Below are 20,693 nucleotides of genomic sequence, written 5' to 3' on the forward strand. Positions count from 1 at the left end.
CCAACATCCTTGAACTCAACGGAGGAGGTAGACATTATCCCTTTGTTTCTAAGAAAGTAGTAGAACAAAAAGAAATCACCACCATCGTCGTAATCATTAAAAGATGGGCAACTAACCTAGAACTCTATGTTTAGCCTAAACCCCATCTTGAATGTATCTTCGTAAGCCCTATTTTCTACAGAAATCAAGAGAAAGGAAAATTCATGCATGGAAGAAGGTTGTGAAGGAAGGAGCAGGAAAGATAATGAGTTGAGTAGTTAAAACGAGCTTGTGAAAGTAGAGAGCAAAATGGAACAAACGATATGAAGGAAGAAAGCTTTTATAAGGGAGTGGGAACCATAAAAGATCCTTTAGACTCCCCCATGATTTTGAAAAACTCAAGACGTTTTTGAACGTGTCGCTAGCGTTTAAGTTCTCGAAAATTAGGTCATCATTACTTACATTAAAACGGAGTAAGTGTGACTAGCTGAATGATTGATTGGCCTTCCTAGCTGAAATGTTTTAGTTGGAAGGTGACTCACCCCTCAATTAAGGGCTTACGTAAATATTCCCCTTCAGCTAAGAGACTCGCCCTAAGCCGGGGGACTCACTCTTTAAATAAATAGTCGCCTTCAATTGAGGGACTCGCCCCTTACTAGATAGTCTCCATAAGGTAAGGGACTCACCAAAAGGGCGAGAAACATACCTCACAAATGAAATAGGTCTTTAAAACACTTCGTCTTAACAAAACCCTCGTGCTTGATAGACTATGTATGAGTGCCCTGAACAAGAAGTTCTTGCCCAATAGCGTTGTCGCCTAGGCGGTATCCTCAGGGCTTGCCCTTGGCACTGATGATGTGTGTAATACTGTTATTCAAAGGAGAGGTATTCCATCACTACCCCCTGAAGATTAGGAGGTCAATAACTTCTCCTGATCATGAGGGAGTAGATGTCGCCCCTAAGGGTTACCTAAACCCTAGGCTTAAAAAGACCTTTATAAATACTTCTCCCCCGGGGAGAGAAAATGACATATCTTAAGTCATATAAATTATACCTCTCATACATTTATACCCAAGCATATCACTCAATACAAGACATCTCACCTCACATGAGCAGGACCTCTAAATTATCGTCAAATACCACTATACAAGGTTTTTCGCCACCGTAGGCAAAATCCTAACCACCATACAACATAATATACCTAATAAGACCTCTATGTTTCTTCTCTTCGAATGAGTAACACGCACACCTATACCTTTTGACCAATATAATATTTATGATGGAACGAGGGCATTATATTCTAGGATCAGAAAATCAAATATGATTGAAAAGATTGGACTAACTATCAAATTAATAGTCAACTAGTAGAGAATATTTACTATTCTTTGTTTATTTCTATTCTTTCTTTTTTAAATAAACTAATATAATTCAAACTTTTCTTTTAGATGTTTAATATATTGTTCAATATTCATTTAATCATATATGTGAGTCTTAGTCACATATATAGTGACACATCACAATAAGTCTGTATGTGGGGTGAGTAGTAATTCAATGATTGCCAACCTTATGAATTTTTTTTATACATTTTTTGTGGACAAGAAGGAGAAGAACATGTCCTTGACCAAACCCATGACAATTTCCAGTGTCTTCTCTTTATGTGAATTGATATAAATTGAAAACAATGCAAGGAAGGGAAAACAGCATATATGTCGACATCTACATAAAAAGGGCCCAAAGAGTTAGGAGATGTTGATTGTACTTAATCCCAACTTTAACCTCAAATTTTATATTTCTTTAAAGAATTTAAGTGCACTGCACTGTGCTTAGAATAATTGAAAATCCAGTGTTGAAATTTGGTTGGGAGGAAACAATTAGTGCTTTGGTGTGGTGGGCACGATTTTGATTATGATATGTATTCACACACAACAAAAAGAAATACAACATATTAGGTCAAATACATACTTCAGTAATTTAAGTTAGATGTTTTTTATAAATTAGTCTTTTAAATCTATTTTTAATAATTTATCATTTTTAGTTTATAAATACTTACATCAATAATTATTTAAATTTATTTGTTATCAAAAAAAGTTGATGTGTTTATTATTTAAACGGGCAAGAATTTATTTTTTTATCAACAGAAGAAAAAAAAAACATCATAGAATTTGTTAAACAGATATTAACCAAAGGATATGAAAAAATAAAAAAAGTTTTTTAAACAACCAGACTTTCACTTTAACAAAGTCAATCAACATTAATTAACCTTCACTTCACGTAAGAAGTAAATAAAGATAAATTGTCAGTCTTTTATTTGGTTAGTTCTTTTTACTGCATCTTAATTATGAGTTAATTATATGTGTGTCATTTTAAATTTTAATTTATTAATTTATTCAAATTATTATTTTAGGAGTTTTAACCTATTATAACACTTACTGTTAGATAGTAATTTTAAATTTTAGTAGTAAGTGTAAACAAAAAAAATATTTATAGTAATATTTATAATAATTTAATAGAACAAATTATCAATTTTTTCTTTCTATTTTGATAAGGTGCTCTTAAACATTGATATGTCATGAGGAGGATTATCAACATTGTGTGGATTCTTCTACTTATAAATGTTTGAGTCTCAATATTTGTAATCAATGTGAGACTTCAATTCACACTTGACTTATTATTCTCAACACTTTCCCTCAAGTGTGAGTCCATAATGATATCCCTCAAATGGAAATGATTTTGTCCATATATATTTGTACCGCCGTTGACACCTCTTTCTTGGGCATTTCGGTACATCTCTTTCTAAAAATTTCGATTTCAACGGGACGACTCTTCCTGGACATTTCGATACAAATAAGTCGTTCTTTTTACTAAAACCAAAAGCTCATGATACCATTTGTTGGATCATGAGGAGGAGCATCAACATTGGGTCAAGAGAAACACAAATGAGAGATACCACATATTCATCCAAAACTTTTTGAGAATAATGAATTAAGTGTGAGTTGGAGTCCCACATTGATTATAAATATGGAGACTTGAGTACTTATAAGTGGGAGAACCCACACACCTATCACCTTAAAATTTTGAGCGAATATGTGGTGTCTATCTCACTTGTGTGTTGCTCTTGGCCCAATGTTGATACTCCTCCTCATGACCTAACAAATGATATCATAAGTCTTTGATTCGAGTAAAGGGACCAACTTACTTGTATCAAAATGCCCAGAAAGAGGTGTCCCGTTGAAATCAAAATGCCCAGGAAGAGGTGTATCGAAATGCCTAGGAAAGAGGTGTCAATGGTGGTACAAGTGTATGTGGACAAAAGAGTTTTCACCTGAGGGGGAGCATTGTGGACTCACACTTGAGAGAGAGTGTTGAGAATAGTAAGTCAAGTGTGAGTTGGAGTCCCATATTGATTATAAATATGGATAATTGAACATTTATAAGTGAGAGAACTCACACACCTATTACCATAAGATTTTGGGTGAATATGTTGTGTCTCTCTCACTTGTGTGTTGCTTTTAGCTCAATATTAAAGTTCCTCCTCATGACCGAACAAACATGTCCCTAATAATTTTTTTGAGAGGAAAAATAAATACCTATGTCAAATGTTTTTCAATTTAACCTTTTTATTAGTATATATGATTTAATAGTATTAATAGTATTATCGTAACATGTTAGCAGCCACGCGACTGACAATGCATTATTTATTGAAAGTTATGTTGGTAATTCAATTGATGTAACCGGTTAACATAGGGGGTGTAACTGGTTATAACAAGGTCAACATCACTTCCGAGTAGTAGAAAAGTGAAGTTTTCCTTGCTATAACCGGTTAACCTGTAGCGCTAATCGGTTAACACTGAATGGGAATTTAATTAATGTCAGTTGTAACCGATTAACAAAATGGTGTAAGCGATTACAAGCCCGATTTTTGTACTTTTTTGTTATTTCATTTGTTTGTTTTGGATCCCAATCATAATGTAACATTTGTATAATAAATGTATAAGATGCATTCTCATCCTAGGCTAATGCAATAATCACTTCTCAACCTTAATTCTCTCTCTCTCTCTCTCTCTCTCTCTCTCTCTCTCTCTCTCACACACACACACACACACACACACACACATACACAATTTTCCTCTCTCTATATTCCAATTTTCTCCACATTATTCACCAATCTTGTGGTTCATAGTTCAAATATTTGACATCAAGAGCCTAGTTTTGATCCACAAACACCTAGTGTGCAACATAAATTATATTTCCAGTGAAAGAATTCATGCTAACTTACATATCCTTGATACAAATAATTGTGACAAATGGTGCAAGCAAATGGAGGTGTTGTTTGGCTACCAAAATGTTCTTGAAGTGATCAAGAATGAGGTTACTTCTCTTGCCCAAGATGCAACAGATACAGAGCAAGTAATGCATATGAAAGAGAATAAGAAAGATTTCAAAACGCTGCTTTTATCCATCAATATGTTGATGGTGAAAACTTTGAGAAAGTTGGTGATTACAAATCATCAAAGCAAGCGTGTGAGATCTTAGAGAAGGCTTATGTAGGGGCTGACAAGGAGAAAGTGGTGACGTTACAAACTCACAAGCGTCAACTCGAATTGATTCAAATGTAAGAAAAGGAGACAATCAACGATTTCACAACAAGAATCACTCGGTTGGTGAATCAAGTCAAGGTATGCAGAGAAACTATTACGGAGCAGTATGTTGTCGCGGAAATCTTATGTTCTTTAACACCAAGATTTAAAAATGTAGTTGTGGCGATTGAGGAATCGAAAGATCTTGCGAAGATGAGAAAAGAGGAGTTGCAAAGCTCTCTTGAGGCTCCATGAGCAAAGGATGGAGGAGAGAAATAATGATAAGGCAAATGTGGAGATCTCTTTCTAAGCTCGATTCAACGAGAACGACAAGAGATCGAAAGGAAAATGGTTCATGAAGAGCAAAGAGATTTTTTAGAATTTTGGTGGAAGAGAGTCTTAAAATTCCAAGAATTCGACATGTCAAAGGGGTGAGAGAAGTTGCAATAAAAATGATGGTCAAGGCAACTTTAGAGGTGAAAAGAAGAGTTTTGACAAGAGCAGGAATTAGTGCTCTAAGTGTCAAAGATTCGGTCATTTTACAAAAGAGTGCAATGCAAACAAGAAGAAACCTCGAGGAGATGAAGCCAAGGTTGCAAGGCAAGAGTTTGATGAAGAGAATACACTATTGGTCATGATCACAGAAGGTGAATGTAGCAGCTGCAAGATATGGGACAGTGATGACACTTAAAATTCACCGTATTTTTTACTCCGATTTCGCATGCATTTTAGTTGTTTTATTGTTATTTTGTTATGTTATTACTATGTTTCTCTTTGTTTTCAGGTTTTTACTTTAATCGGATCCCCGATCGAGAGAAGGAGTGAAAATGAGCTAAAAACCCTAAAATTCAGCATTTTACACTTGTGGCTCCCACTGTGGCCGGCGCCATGGACCCAGCCATGACGTGTCCTAACTCAACTTCCCACAACTGCTACGTTCCCCACTACTTCCACTAAGGCGCCACAATTTGGCCTTATGGCGGGCGCCATGGACCTGTGGCGTGTGCCACAAGAAGAAAAGATTTCCCTCCCATTTTCAAACTGAAGGGCATCCTTGTCTTTTCCGTTATTTTACTTGGCTATAAATAGAGACTCGAATTCATTTGTTTAATCATCCAAACTTAGAGCAGATGCAAACTTAGAGCAAACTTAGTTACACTTAGGCATATATTCAGTATTTTAAAGTGGTAATCGCTTCGCATTGGGGTGTTACTACAATTGTGTAATCGAGTTTGTGATTGAGTCTGTAATCGAGTTTGGAGCACCTTGGAAGAAAGTTAATCCTGCCGCCATTTTCATTTCTGCTTCGCATTTTATTCAACCCTCCGATTGGAGCAGGTTTTTATTGTTTGCCTTTATCTATTTTATTTTCCTGCACTGTCTTTACTTTATTTATTTCTCGCACTCGCTTTACTTTATTTATTTCCCGCACTGTCTTTACTTTATTTATTTCCCGCACTCGCTTTACTTTATTTATTTCCCGCACTCGCACTTTACTTTATTTATTTCTCGCACTCGCACTATTTTTATTTATTTCCCGCACTCGCTTTACTTTTATTTATTTTCCGCACTCGCACTACTTTTATTTACTTTCCGCACTCGCACTATTTTTATTTACTTTCCGCACTCGCACTACTTTTATTTAAATTAAAATGCACCTTTACTTTACCATGTCTAACTAAATCTATAAAGGTTAGAATGTAAGAATCGTAATTGAACCGATAATCCGTACAATTGTTCGTAGAAATACTTAAGGGCTATTTTGACTTTCAACCTAATTTTTCCCGCACTTAATTTCCGTTGGATAAGATCGAAAGCCGTCCAACGTATTTTTAAACTTAGTTGTTTTTAACTATTTCAAATACAGCGAAAGCGCTTTGTTTAGTTCATTAGGAGTTTTTAACTTAAGAAGAAAAGTGATTTTAAAACTATTTTCGGACGCGTTTATAAGTTTAGAGTCTGGTTCGTGAGAACCTCTTTTGGTTAAGAAATCCAGGTTAAAATACTTTTCAACTTAGTCAAGATACTATATTTCTTAAAAATAGGTTTACTACTCTAACACAATGCGCGCCTTTTTATAAGTGACAATAAGAGGGTTTGATTAGGGAGTACAACTCGGTTCTGAATACGCAAAAGCGACAGTTCCTGTTAAATTGGTTCTTTTCAAAGTAGGAAACACTGCCCATAAGTAGTTCTATTAGCAAGTACTTGGATTATTAATTGATTATGTGAATTACATTCGAGCCTGTCTTTATTAATTGAACTTTACTCAACACTTTACTTTTCATTGCACACTCTAAAAAACCCTATTTTGATTACCTTAGATAAGCACCATAACAATAGATAACGATAGATTGACACTTGGTCTATGTGGATTCGACAATCTTTTATATTACTCTGACGCGTTCGTATACTTGCGAAAAGCACGCATCAGACAACAACAATAGCAATTCAAGGAATTCTGCAAAATTGAGCTGTAACTGGTTGAATGATACACTTAACCGGTTACGTGTTGAAGAAAATGTCATGATGAGACGAAAGGAGTTTAATGCAGTGAGGAATGGAACTTGAACTCAGGTTGTTCAACTCACATGACGGGGAGGAAGGATTGGTTTATTAAAATCAATTGTGCCATGAAGAACAAAATAAAATTCGAGAATGACACCACTCTAGCGGTTGATGGGATCAGTGATGTTTTGATAATGAGAAAGGGATGGTGGACATTCCTTGATCAAAGATGTCTTGTACATTCCAGGAATTAAATGTAACCTTTTAGGTATTGGTCAATTTCTTGAGAAGGGTTACAAGATTCACATTGAAAATAAGGGGTTGCACGTTATGGATGCAAATGGAGTTTGGTCCTTAAGCGCTTATGGATGCCAATAGAACCTTCAAGGTTGACCTGAAGGTTATGGAGTATAGATGTCTTTCTACTGCAACAAGTCGCGAAAAGTGCACGTGGCAATACCGTCTTGGGCATCTCAACTTTAGAGATCTCAAAGACTTGCAAAAGAACGGAATGGTAACAGAGCTGCATCGATCAACATACTGGCTGAAAGTTATGAAGAATGTGTGCAAGTGAAGAAACATAAGGGTAAATTCAGAAAAGATGCAGACCTTATAACCAAGAATCACCTTGAGGTGGTGTATTTGAATGTGTGTGGGCCGATGCATGTAGATTCCATTGGTGGCAATAGCTATTTTATCACAACTATCGATCATCATAGTAGAAAGATATGGACATACCTAATCAAGAGAAAGAATGAGGTATTTGAAATGTTCAAGAAGTTCAAGCCCATGGAAGAGGCAAAGTGGTCACAAACTCAAAGTGCTCAAAATGGATAGTGAAGGCGAATATGTCTCAAGTGACTTTGGAATTTTTATGATCAAGAAGGGATTGTACATGAGGTAGTACCACCCTACACACCACAGTAAAATGGTGTAGCCAAAAGGAAGAATTGATCGATCATTAACATGGTGAGAAGCATGCTAAAGGGGAAGAACTTGCCGAAAGATTTATGGGGAGAAGCGGTATCCACAACTTCCTATTTGTTGAATAGGTATCCTAAAAAGAAGCTTAGGAAAGTAACACCAGAAGAAGCATGGTCGGGATTCAAACCGAATCTGAATCATTTGAGAGTATTTGGTTTTGTTGCATACCGACACCTTCTGTGACAGCTTAGAAAGAAGTTGGATGATAAGGGAGAAGTGATGGTACTTGTAAGATATCACTCTACCAGTAGTTATAAACTACTTGATGTTGTAAACAAGATGATTGTGATCATTCGGGATGGTGTAGTCTATGAATTGAAGCAAGTGGAGCAAGGTGTAACTTGTTACCAATAGTCGTTACCCGGTTACCAGAAAGTTGTAACATGTTACAACTTCAAAATTTCAAGTTCTGCAGAAATTGGAAGTTCATAATAGCCCTTCGTCGAAGCCCGAAATGAGGAAAATGTTAGAAGATAAACAAGGCGAAGGGGTTTGCCTCAAAGACTCCAATATTATGATTGTTCCAAGACAACAAAGTCAATGATGATGGTGATTTAGTCCATTTTGCACTTATGGCCAAATCCAAACCTGTTAATACATAAGAGGCTTTAAGCGATCCAAAATGGATTTGTGTTATGAAGGAGGAACTGGAATCCATTGAGAAGAATAGTACTTGGGAGTTGGTTGATCTACCGGATGGAAAGAAGCCAATTGGTGTGAAATGGATGCTCAAAGTGAAAGAAAATCCCAAGGGTGAAATAATCAAGCACAAGGCTCGATTGGTTACTAAGGGATTCTTGCAAAGAGAAGGCACAAACTTTAAAGAGGTACTTGCGCTGGTTGTTAGGATTGAAACCATTAGGCTTGTTGGTGGTATTGAAAATAACCATAATTGTCCTATCTATCAAATGGAAGTCAAATCTTCATTTTTGAACAGAACGCTTGAAGAGGAGGTATATGTAAGACACTGGTATTTGTTGTGAGAAACCAAGAGCTGGAGGTCTACAAGTTGAAAAATATGTTATATGGTTTGAAGCAAGATCCAAGAGCTTGGAATAAAAGAATTAATGGTTTCCTAAAGGATGTTGGCTTCAAGAAATGTGTATCTGAACATGGAGTATATGTAAAAACGGATACAAGTGAAGGAGTGGTTATTTTTTGTCTATATGTAGATGGCTTATTGATAACGGGAAGCAACATAAAGTGTATTTCAAAGTTCAAGAGTGAACTTACGAAAGAGTTTGAGATGACCGACCTTGGAATCATGACATACTTCCTTGGTATTAAGATCCATAAGTCCAAAAGGGGATTGCTAGTGCACCAAAGAAGATATGCTCTTAAGATATTGAAGAAGTTTGAATTCGAGCATTGTAATCCTTCCATTACCCCAGCTGAACCAAGGTTGCAGCTGTCTAAGAATGAGGATGAGCAAAATGTTGATCCAACTCAATATAGGAGGTTGATTGAATCCTTGTGTTACTTGTGCAATATGCAACCGAACTTGGAATTTAGTGTCGGTATTGTGAGTAGATTCATGGGGAGACCGAAGGTGTCTCACTTAGCAGCAGTCAAGAGGATCCTAAGATATTTCAAAGGTTTTGTTGACTGCAAAATTCTCTTTCCCGCGGTGGATACAGGCAGAAATTCATTTTGCTCGTTTTTACCGATTCCAATTGGTATGGAGATAAAGATGATCAAAAGTCTACAGCTGGATACATCTTTATGTTCGGTGCAACACCAATGTCATGGTGTTTGGAGAAGGTACAGTAGTTACACTCTCATCCTGTGAGGTCGAATATATTGTCGCTTCGTTATGTGTGTGTCAAGTCATGTAGCTTATGAATCTATTGGAAGAGCTGGGCAGCAGTGAAGGTGAGGCTATTACACTCCTAGTTGGCAATGTTTTCGCGACTAATCTTGCTAAGAACCCAATTGAGATGACGTTTCACTACTTGAGGGAACTTGTTAGTGAATGAAGGTTACGATTGTGATATTGTAGAAGTAAAGACCAAGTTATTGCTTTGTTGACTAATGAAGTCATAAATGATGTGTTCAAGAGGTTGAAGATGAGCATGGGCATGGAAGACTTGGAGCACTTGAATTAAGGTGGTGTGTTTGAAGTTATATTGGTAATTCAAGTGTTGTAATCGGTTACAGTAAGGTCAACAGCACTTCCAAGTAGCAGAAAAGTGAAGTTTTCTTTGATGTAACCGGTTAACCTGTGTCGTTAACCGGTTACCACTGAATGGGAATTTAATTAATGTTAGCTGTAACCGATTAACCAAATGTCGTAACCGGTTATGAGCCCGATTTTTGTACTTTTTTGTTATTTCATTTGTTTATTTTGGATCCCAATCATAATGTAACATTTGCATAAATGTATAAGATACATTCTCATCCTAGGTTAATGCAATAATCACTTATCATCCTCAATTATCTCTCTCTCAATTTTCCTCTTTCACTTTTCACATTTCAACTTTCTCCACACTATTCACCAATCTTATGGTTTATAGTTTCAACATTATTTTTTTAAAAGAAATAATTCACTCTTCTTCAAACTATCTTGTTCTTCATAAATATTCTTTACTTTTGTTCAATCTTCTTTTTATTTTCTCCTCCAATACGCTTAATTTTATTTCTCCCATCTTTTATATCTGACACTATTATTAATTCTTACACATGTTTATTTTTCAAAATAATAAGATTTTTTATTTTTGTTTTGTAATTGTTCGTACAATCAGGAGCTTATGTAATAAATTTTGGATAAAGATAGTGACTTATTTGACACTGTTCACATATATAGATTAAGTTTATGATGTTGTTCACATTGTCTGGACTTATTTGATCTAATTTTGATAAATATGGGGACTAATTTAAAAATAAGTGATGAGATACACATATTAAATTGATTAAAGTATTTCAAGTCTTATTCATACGGGTAGGGACCTATTTAATAGTATTTAAATAAATATATTGACTAACTTGACAATAAGTGATCAAATACAAAAATTAAATTGATTAATTTATTTATGACATTCTTTATATGTGTATGGATTTGGATAAAGATTAGGCGTGCATGTTCGGTTTAGATTTGTACCGCCAAAGTCGGCCTAAAATAGGGTGGAGCTTAACAAAAAAAAAAATAGAGGTGGGGATCGAAAATCTTGCTTCTGCCGGTTAAAAATGGCAAATTAAAAAAATAATTTTTTATGCGCCGTTTATGTTTCTTAGTCACCATGCGAAATTATTTAAATGTCTTTAACTTTTAGAAATGTGACTTTAGATGCTCAAATTCTGAATGAACGTTGAAATATTCCTGAGATGCATCTCCATAACAATTTAACATGTCATACATCACACTCAGAAGCCATTATACACTTGAATTGGACTGGAGATGTATCTTCGTGAATATTCAGGAGATACATCTCTGTAACATATCAGAACTTGATCTTTCATGTTATATTTTATTTATCTGTATTGAAATGAAGATTTAAACTATACCATACAATCGAAAATAAAAAAATAGACGTACGTAATTCCAGATGGTTCAAAAATGTCATACATAAATAAAATACCAATAAATGTCAAAAATACTATACAATCTAGATCAAAACAGTAGCATGATGTCAAAATAAAATACATATCATAATATTACTACTATATACTAAGACACTATTGTGTATGTCTGACTGCCTCTTCTCTATCTCGTCTTCCTCTTCTGCCTTGTCTACCTCATCGACCATCAATCCCCTATGTTCTTCAGTGCAGTCTCTAGTACAACAATGTCCCATGTACCTCTGTCTGGCATCTAGGACCTGTCTCACATTAGATCCATCAGGGAAGATACCTCTGTCAATGTCGACTCACGCAATCTCCATTATGCGATGGTATCTAGGCAAGACATCCTTATCATGATCTAAATGTGTCTGCTCCTCCTCTAGTATCTTCTGATGAACTGGCCTTGACGGATCTCCTAGAGAAACATGCACCATGTACAAATGTGACACCCTGAAGAACCATCTGATGTACCTTTCGATAGAGCTCAAGTCGCTCTCATCTGTGGTATTCTATGCCTCCTCCGGTACCAAATGACTTTCATAATCATCAAACATGTCAATGATCTTTCTACGTGTCAAGGCAGGAGGAATAGAGACAACGACATATCTGGGAATGGTCTGAGTGTATCTGAACTGTCGCATGACGCGCTCGGGAAGATGAGGAGCAGTGAGACGCGGTCTGCAGGCTAATCGTCCAGAGTATAGCATTATCTCGTCAAATGGTCGCGTCTCACAGTGATCAACATAGTTGCTGAAGTGCATGTACTCAACAACTAAACGGTCAAGATAGACTTTGTAAGGCTCAGTCGCCTGGTTCCCTCCGAAGAGTGAAAAGCAGTACCATGTTGCATATCCTCAATGTAAGACGATACATTCGCCCAACCAGAGATGTGCGGGATGTGCTAGGGGATCCAAGTCTAAAATGAAAAATTTGAAACACACGAATCATTAGTAACGACTTTGCAAAGATTAAATGAAAATGACAAAGAAACATTCAAAGATCAATAATTATTATCGTCGGTAGTGTGACGCTGCCTGTGATTTGCTTCGTCTTCCACATACAGTCTTCTCCCAACTTCGAGTACATGTGGACGAAACAAGCGGCCCCCAGTTGTACTCATGGATCCGCTCAAAGTCCACGAAGTACCGTAGATATGCGACATATGTATAAGTGGCACTCTTGTCCATAAAAATCACAGTGCCAACCAAATAAAGTAGGTATGCTTTCATAGCATGCGATCTGTGGAGTGCCACCTACTCATCATCACCTTTAACCTGTTGTGCTCTCAGGATCTTAGCCTCATATATCTTCTTCAGGTATTCAAATCTATCATGAGCACCTCTGGTCTTATCTAACTCCTCTTTCGCCTCCCCTGGATCAGCCCCCGATAGTTTACCATCATATCGAGTGCCTCATCTTTGGTAATCCTCTCATGATCTAGGAATCTCCCCTGATCGAAAGATGTAGCAAACACGAGACATCGTCGAGTGTGATAGACATCTCACCATACGGGAGATGAAACAATGAGTTCTTCGAGTGTCATCTCTCCACAAATGCATTAAGCATCCCGTGGTTGACCGTAGTATAATCGGTCATACACAAGTCCTTCAATCCAGATAAGGTCAAAGTTGTTTGAAACTAATCCTTATTCGGCTGAGGCAAGCCAACAATCTTTCGCCCATGGTTAATAAACTTATGCGGATCACGCTCCTGAAAAAAATCAATGTCAGAAAGTTGTCAATTAAAATTAATGTAAAAAAAAAAAAAGAATCCAACTAATGATATCTCTTCGTCCTAAATATGTCTGACAATATGGTCTGGATACAGAGGCAGTAATGATAAATCAACTGGACCTCCTCCAAATACCTTTGCCTTAGCATCGGCGACAGCCTCACCCTCTGGAAGTGGCATTGGATCAATAACATCAGCAGTAGGAGGTGGAACTGGATCAACAACAACTACAGTAGGGGATGGCACTAATGAAACATGACGCCTGCGGGAGGATGGAGGGAGTGATGCGTTAGATGGTGAATCCTATCTCCTACGGGAAGAAGAAGATGGAGTAGCATAAGAAGAAGCACGAGCCTTAGAAGTAGATGACTCTGCCTGACCAGAGGGACCAGGAGCCTCTGAAACCTGTTGACTCTTATCCAGCCACACTAATGTGTGATGAGCAACCCTTTCATGCCTCAGTCTACCTTGTCTATTAGTCATTATGCCTTTAAGTTAAAGTAAAGCAGACCATTAGTGCATGCATACAACACACAACCAAGAAGAAGAAAAAAGTACTGCAGAAAATTCAGGAGATGCATCTCCGAAATTTGGAAAATTAAAACACTAAAAAACTCTGGAGATCCGAAATTTCCTATAACTCAGAAGTTACGTCAATGACGTCAATTTACTCCATGCAATCTCAAAAAAACTTGTTTTGATCATCATTTTCAGTCAACAACGTCTAATACACTATGTCTAAACTATCTTAAATGTTATTTATACGCATTTCTAACTCTAATCACTGATTTCTACTCATTTACATAAAAGCTCAAAAAGTTATCGAAAAATAAAAAAAATTACAAGAAATTGATGTTTTTGATGTTGTTTCTAATGTAAAAGATGATGATTGATGTCCCTTTGAGCCTTATTGATTGAGTTTTGACTTGGTGTAGAGAAGAAATTTGAGAGAGTTTGAAGTTGAGTTTGAGTAAACTGTGAAATGAGGAAGGAGAAGGATCTAACGCGATTTAACCTACAAAATATTCCGGAGATGCATCTCCGGAATATTTTAACGTTAAGTGACCTTTTGATGCATCCAGAGATGCATCTCTGAAATCTTGGAGCATTTATGTATTTTTGTGTGGTGGCTAAGAAACTTATGAAATGCATTAAGAAATCTTCAATAAAAGATGGACACAATCCATTCTAGTATCCCTAAAGCCTAAAAAGTTGAAAATTGTCATTTTTGCCTGATTTAAGCATGTGCTCGCAAAATTCTCCCAAATTGGACTTGCAAAGTCAAGGGACGACCCATCAAAAATAGTGGGTCAATATAGGGTCTGCCTCGTTTTTTCACCCCTAATAAAGATAGAAAATAATTTTTCAGTAAATGGTCAAATACAAGTATTGATAAATGCATCTCTTGTGTTTACAATTGGTGAAAGCATAAAGTTTAACAAATAAAAACTTTTCAACTAAAATGATCTATAGACATGGATGAGTTTTTAACTGCACTATTTATCCCACATGACATTTAAAATACACTAACACAACATTCCAAAATATGAAGACAATTGCATTCAACAAAAACATAAACTTGAAGCATAAACATATCATATACATCTAACATAACAGTTAAAAAAATTGAGATCATTCATCTGTCAAAGGCATAATATGACTACTTACTCTCAAATCAACCTCTATCAATTTAGTTCATGTACTTGGCTAATTTGATCCGATGGACAAAGTTCTAGTGTTGACACAAACTTCTATAAACTAACCGAAAAATATTTCATCAATAATGAAAGCATGAATATAAGGAAGTCGTGTTTCTCTAGCAAGAATATGCACTATAAAGCAGGAAATCCAGTTTCCCCCTTTGTTCTTTAATTGTATATCATGATATATCAAGATTCTTCAACGTCAACATGTTAAATGCAAATAATAACAATAAAAAAGAACCATGATCATTATATTACAAATATTCCAGGAAAAAAAATAGGAGGGAACTGGATTCTTTGTTGTTTTAAGACTTCAGTAAATGTGTTAGAACTCTGATTCTGAAAATGGATTCAACACCCTTTTTCTTTGACTTTGAGTTAAATAGCACCCTTAGCAACAACCACTTGTGGCTCCATTAGACTGGAGATCTTTGTCCTTGAAAATGTTCTTTTTGACCCCTTTGGAACCCTCGGCTATGAGGCTAGGTGTGTCTAAAATCTGGGTGGGACATACAGACCAAAATTTATAAGGGACAAAAGCTATGTAAAAAATTGAGCAAATGTATCCTCAACATACCTTCAAAACAAGCTCTTCAAAGCACTGTTGTACGTTAACTCGAGTTTTAGCACTGCATTCAATAAATAGGCAACCGTATTCTCTTGCAAAGTCTACTCCTTCTTTCTTTGTCACAACTCTATCACTCTCCTGCAAACCAAATACTGATGTCAACTCTTCTAATTGGACGCATGAGAGACAGTAACATGCTCTAATTCAATGTCCAAATCAGAACAATAATTAAATACCATATGTTGCACAAGACTGGACAAGTCTAAGACTCGGAAAATGAAATGATTCCCATATCACCATAATGGAAATGGATTTCAGTGTGCAAATGGCATCCTATAGTGGACCACTCAACCTAATTCAATGCTTATATTTTACTTCAATACTAAAATCCTAAAAGAATACAAGGAAAAATGAGGCGAGAGCATGATTGTAAACTTCCTAAAAGAATATACCTTATCCACTTTGTTTCCAACAAGCATTTTGATGCAGTCCTGATTTGTTGAATAAAGGTCTATTTCCTTAGCCCATACTTCAGAGAGATTTGTAAATGTATCTCGTCGAGTAACATCGTAAGCTGCAGCAATTTTTAGGAAAGAAATGCAGTTAAGGAAAACAAAATTTCAACAGTACATTTACACTTTCCTAAGTTAATGCATCTATACAGATATACAGGCCATTTCCACGTAAATTCAGTCGATAACTTCAATGAGAATGTTAATTATTGGATTGGAACAGCTCCATTAGATGAAAGAGCACTTACTTAACAAGCTATGGCATGATATAGATAGGAAAGTATGTTTTAAAGCGTGCACCTACAATTATCATATTTAGAATAATAAAGAGGAGGATGGTCATTGGAGTTACTTAGGTTTGATGGCACTATAAAAATAGGATAATCAGGATCGAGAGGGTAATTTTCTACATTTGGTAGTTGCTGTGGAAAGAGAAATCCTTTGTGGAGGGGAAGACCCTTGGGAAAATGATATTCTCCATTTCCTGCTTAATTTTTTTCATTCATATACTTATATTCATTTTATTCTATCCTTCTTCCACTAATATTTCTCCGGGTTCCTGACAAATTGGTCTGAACTGCCAAATCTTTTGTTGAGGAAGAAATGAAGGTGGCAGCAGTGTCATTGAAGGAAGCCATGATAATGGATTACAGCATTGTCTGTGGGAATCTAACATTTATGAAATCAAAAAATGTTGTATCAATAAAGATAAGTTAAAAAGGATTTGTTAGATAGTTAGAAGGGATTATAATAAGGAGTTAGGATAGAAGGGGTCACTCCATACATTTGATTGTTGTTGTGAAAGGAATATGAAGGGGGGACCTTTGGGGAGAATTCCATTTTCCATTTCTGTTCAGTTTTCAATGGTACACTTTTATATTCTGTATCACCTATATACTTCTTTCATTGCAATTTCTCTAAGTTCAAAACAAACTGATCCAACTTGACAAACTCTTGTAGGGGGAGAAATGAAGGTGACAGTGTCATTGAAAAAGGAGACCAATGATCATGGATTATATAGCCTTGTCTGTGGAAGTTTAGCATTTTTGAAATCAAGAAGACATCATATTGGTACATAAAGATGTAGGGAATTAACTGTGATGGTCAAAAAGAGTGTTGAAGGGATTGGTGTATCCAAAAGTATGATGGGTCAAGAAGTGGAGAAATAGAAACTTGGTGTTGAAGTTGAAGGGAAAAGGGTGGAATCTTGAAGCTAAGAGAACCAAAGGGAAATTGTAACCCACACAGAAGCTGTGGAGCATACAATGCAAATATTGAATTAGGTAACCAATGAACATGGGTCTTAGTTGTTTGAGATCAAGACGGGACTTAACGGAATTAATGAAATCAATATCTCTCTTGGTTGTCTGATGCAAGAATATGTTTGACAATGGAACCTACAAATTCTGGGTGGGATGAAGAGAAAAAAAACTTAAATGGTCATAAGCTGAGTGTGGCAGTGACAGTGCTCCTTCTTAAGCAAGAAAAATGGGTGATATAGCACCAACCCGTCAGTCTGTGCCACTGAAAGGTTCTCACTAGAGGAAGTCGTCAAGGAAGGAAGGTGCGTGAACAACCAACCTGAAGGATGGAATTGGAGCTCAATGCAGTGGTAAGAATGCTTGAGATTGAGATAATGGTAGAGCCATAGAGGAGATTGAGGTGGATGGTGATGGTGATGGTGGGAAGGAACTGAGCATGGCCATTTAGAAGCTAAGGCGAAAAATAATGTAGAGGCAATAGGAATAATATGAAAATTGTGGCAGAGAAGAAACAAGGAGAAAAAAGAACAGAGATGAGAGGTGAAAAAGGGACGGAAACTCATTATTGTGAGGGTGTATTACAAGAGAAGAGAAGGAGTGTAAACCTTTAAAGGTTGGGTCTTGGACAATCAGGTAAGCCCGCTACCTCCCCAAGTACTATCAGACACCGATCCACACTTGCAGTGGCCAGATGCTAGCCCACTTGCGATAGCAATTGAGTCATTGTTAGAAGAGATGCAATGGACACAATATTACAAATTTATTTTTGATGGGAAGGATGGGCATTTGATGCTTGATCTAATGAACCATACTCAATCAAGTAAAGCCACTACCTCCCCTAGTACTCTCAAACATCGACCAACACTTGCAATGGCAATTGGGTCATTGTTAAAACAATTACAATGGACACATAATGTTGCAAATCTGATTTTAAGGTAACTAGCAATGTCTAGAAACCAAATTTATTTCTTGACTTAAACAACCAAGTAGACGGTCATTCTTTTACTATGCCTGCAACAACATAAACCTTGGATAATCACACAGCTAATGCTATTGTAACCTAACCTATCAGGATCGAGTTGTGGAAACTACATGAGTCAAGTCTATAATGTCTGATGAAAATTCCAAACATTCTAAGACGATGCATGAATTAACAAATAAAGGAAACTCACCCATAATGATCCCTTGTGCGCCTCGATAATAAGAACTTGTTAGTGTTCTGAATCTCTCTTGACCAGCTGCATAATCAATCATCATATACATGTTCAAACATGACTAAAGTGAAAAAAAATAAAAAATAAAAAATAAAGAAAAGCTCATACCTGTATCCCAGATAGCAAGCTTCAACTTTTTATCATCAATAGTGACATATTTGACCTTAAAATCAACACCTACATTGAAAAACGAAATAATAAAGGAAAAAAACAGAAAGCATGAAAGTGTAGATCAATGCATAAAGTAAACGAACCAATTGTAGGAGAAAGATCTTCGAAAGAATCAGAGGTGAAACAGAGGAGGAGACTACTCTTGCCAACTCCGGAGTCTCCAATCATCAATAATTTGAACAAATAATCGAATTCCGGGTTTGTACTCGATTCCATCGCAATTAACTGAATAGATCATAAAATAATGATTCAATTTAACAAACAAATTTGAATCTCGGAAATTGGATTCAAGGGATTAGAAAATGATGATTGGCATCAATAATCGAATGAGAGAGAGATTTTCATACCTAAGAATTAACAAGATAGTGAAATGATAGAAGAAGAAGAAAGGACATTTGATTCAGAATGAAATTTTTATGAAAAAGGAATCGTGTCCGAATTACCAGGTAGACGTTCCACTAGTTTTCTCTTTCACTCATATTTTTATCCCCTATTATATATTTTTTATTTTTTAATCTCTCTTTAAAGAAATCATATTAAATTTTTACTGACATTATAAAATTATAAAAAATATAAAATTTCAATTTTATTTTTAATTTAAATTTTTTTACCACATCACTTCATTTGTTTTTCATGTATGTTCAATATATAATGATTTAGATTATTGATATTCTATCATGACTATGATGAAGGACCTGCTGTATTTGAAATGCTGAACAAAGGTATGAAGTTATATATATATAATTCATGGCAATTATTTGACAGTGACGGTATTGCAATGCATAATGTATTGGTTTTAACTGGGGTTGAAGTCCCACGTCATTTTTTACAATGAAAGGTTTAAAGTTTATATAGTTCAAACAAACTCATTAAAGTGGCAACATGTGGGCTGAAGTGATAAAGAGATTTTTGGGCCTTCAGTCAAATATATTTATTTTTCACTGTCTTAAATAATTTCAAAATATATTTATATAAATATTTAATTAAATAAATTAGTTTATTCCGTAAAAAAATATTAAAATTAAATTTATTATGAAAAATAAAATAATTTTTATTTTATTTTTTAAATATAATCATTTATAATATTATTAAAAATATTAATTAATAATTTTTTTTAAGTTTGTATCCTAATCAACAAAGTCATCTTATTAAAAATAAATAATTTATCATAATTATCACTGTCACATATGAAAAAAAAACTGGAAGGGGACAAAAAAAATCCCAAAAGAAGTAAAGTTAAGGGATCAAAAAACTAATTTTTTTAAAAGGGGACTAAATGATTATAAATTTGTAAGTATGGGATCAAAAATGCATTTAAAAAAACCTATAGAAAACCATAAGTGGTCTTTTTTTCACGCTTTCTCTCTTAAGTTAAGCCTATAGAAAACCATCGAGTTAGTCTTATTAAAAAGTTGTGCGAGTTTCTTTAGATCACCAATCATCTCCAACCTTGAACCAAGAAACCCCATTGTTCTGGTACTTAACCCTAAAGATTAGATTGAGTGTCAGTGGAATATATAAGATACATTTAGGAATCTAATTGATTAATCATAATATTAATCAACATCTAATTAAATTAATACTAACCTAATAACTAAAGACTTTTCTAAAATAAACATGTTAGGTTAAACTAACCCTGAACTATCCTAAATTAGTAGTTAAACAATACGGATCATACACTTTAAAAAGACAAAATGGTCCTCCTTTGACTTTTTAGATCATTAGAGTTGATCAAATGCCTCACATGAACTTTGGACATGTTAGTAACCTAGATTTTGGATTAGAAGAAAGAGGATCAAAATTTGGGATACGACAACTGCCTATATTTAATCAGTTTAAACGGGGAGGATGAAAATCGCTAGTCCTTATCCTCTTGGGAGAAGATCTCTAGTCCTTACCCTCATCAAAGTCGTACCGTCCATGTCC

At 35.5% G+C, this 20,693-nt stretch overlaps 1 protein-coding gene across 1 annotated transcript; it reads right to left on the bottom strand.

Moving 5' to 3' along the window:
* Positions 1-15,135: 15,135 nt before the first annotated feature.
* LOC127079333 (ras-related protein RABC1) lies at positions 15,136-19,282 on the bottom strand. Its single transcript, XM_051019731.1, has 7 exons — positions 19,115-19,282; positions 18,851-18,992; positions 18,705-18,773; positions 18,555-18,620; positions 16,061-16,182; positions 15,618-15,746; positions 15,136-15,539 (listed from the first exon to the last, which is right to left on the bottom strand). Exons 2-7 carry the CDS (start codon positions 18,981-18,983, stop codon positions 15,432-15,434), a joined length of 627 nt encoding a protein of 208 aa, XP_050875688.1. The 5' UTR covers positions 18,984-18,992; positions 19,115-19,282; the 3' UTR covers positions 15,136-15,431.
* Between the last annotated feature and the right edge of the window lie 1,411 nt (positions 19,283-20,693).

Source organism: Lathyrus oleraceus, chromosome 5 (genome assembly GCF_024323335.1).
Source record: "Lathyrus oleraceus cultivar Zhongwan6 chromosome 5, CAAS_Psat_ZW6_1.0, whole genome shotgun sequence".
Taxonomy (NCBI): Eukaryota; Viridiplantae; Streptophyta; class Magnoliopsida; order Fabales; family Fabaceae; genus Lathyrus; species Lathyrus oleraceus.

Coding starts and splice junctions, on each gene's coding strand:
- LOC127079333 (XM_051019731.1), bottom strand. CDS start 18,983: ATGGAATCGAGTACAAACCCGGAATTCGATTATTTGTTCAAATTATTG. Junction 16,183..18,554: donor CGCACAAGGGATCATTATGG/GTGAGTTTCCTT, acceptor AAATTGCTGCAG/CTTACGATGTTACTCGACGA. Junction 15,747..16,060: donor TTGGAAACAAAGTGGATAAG/GTATATTCTTTT, acceptor TTTGGTTTGCAG/GAGAGTGATAGAGTTGTGAC.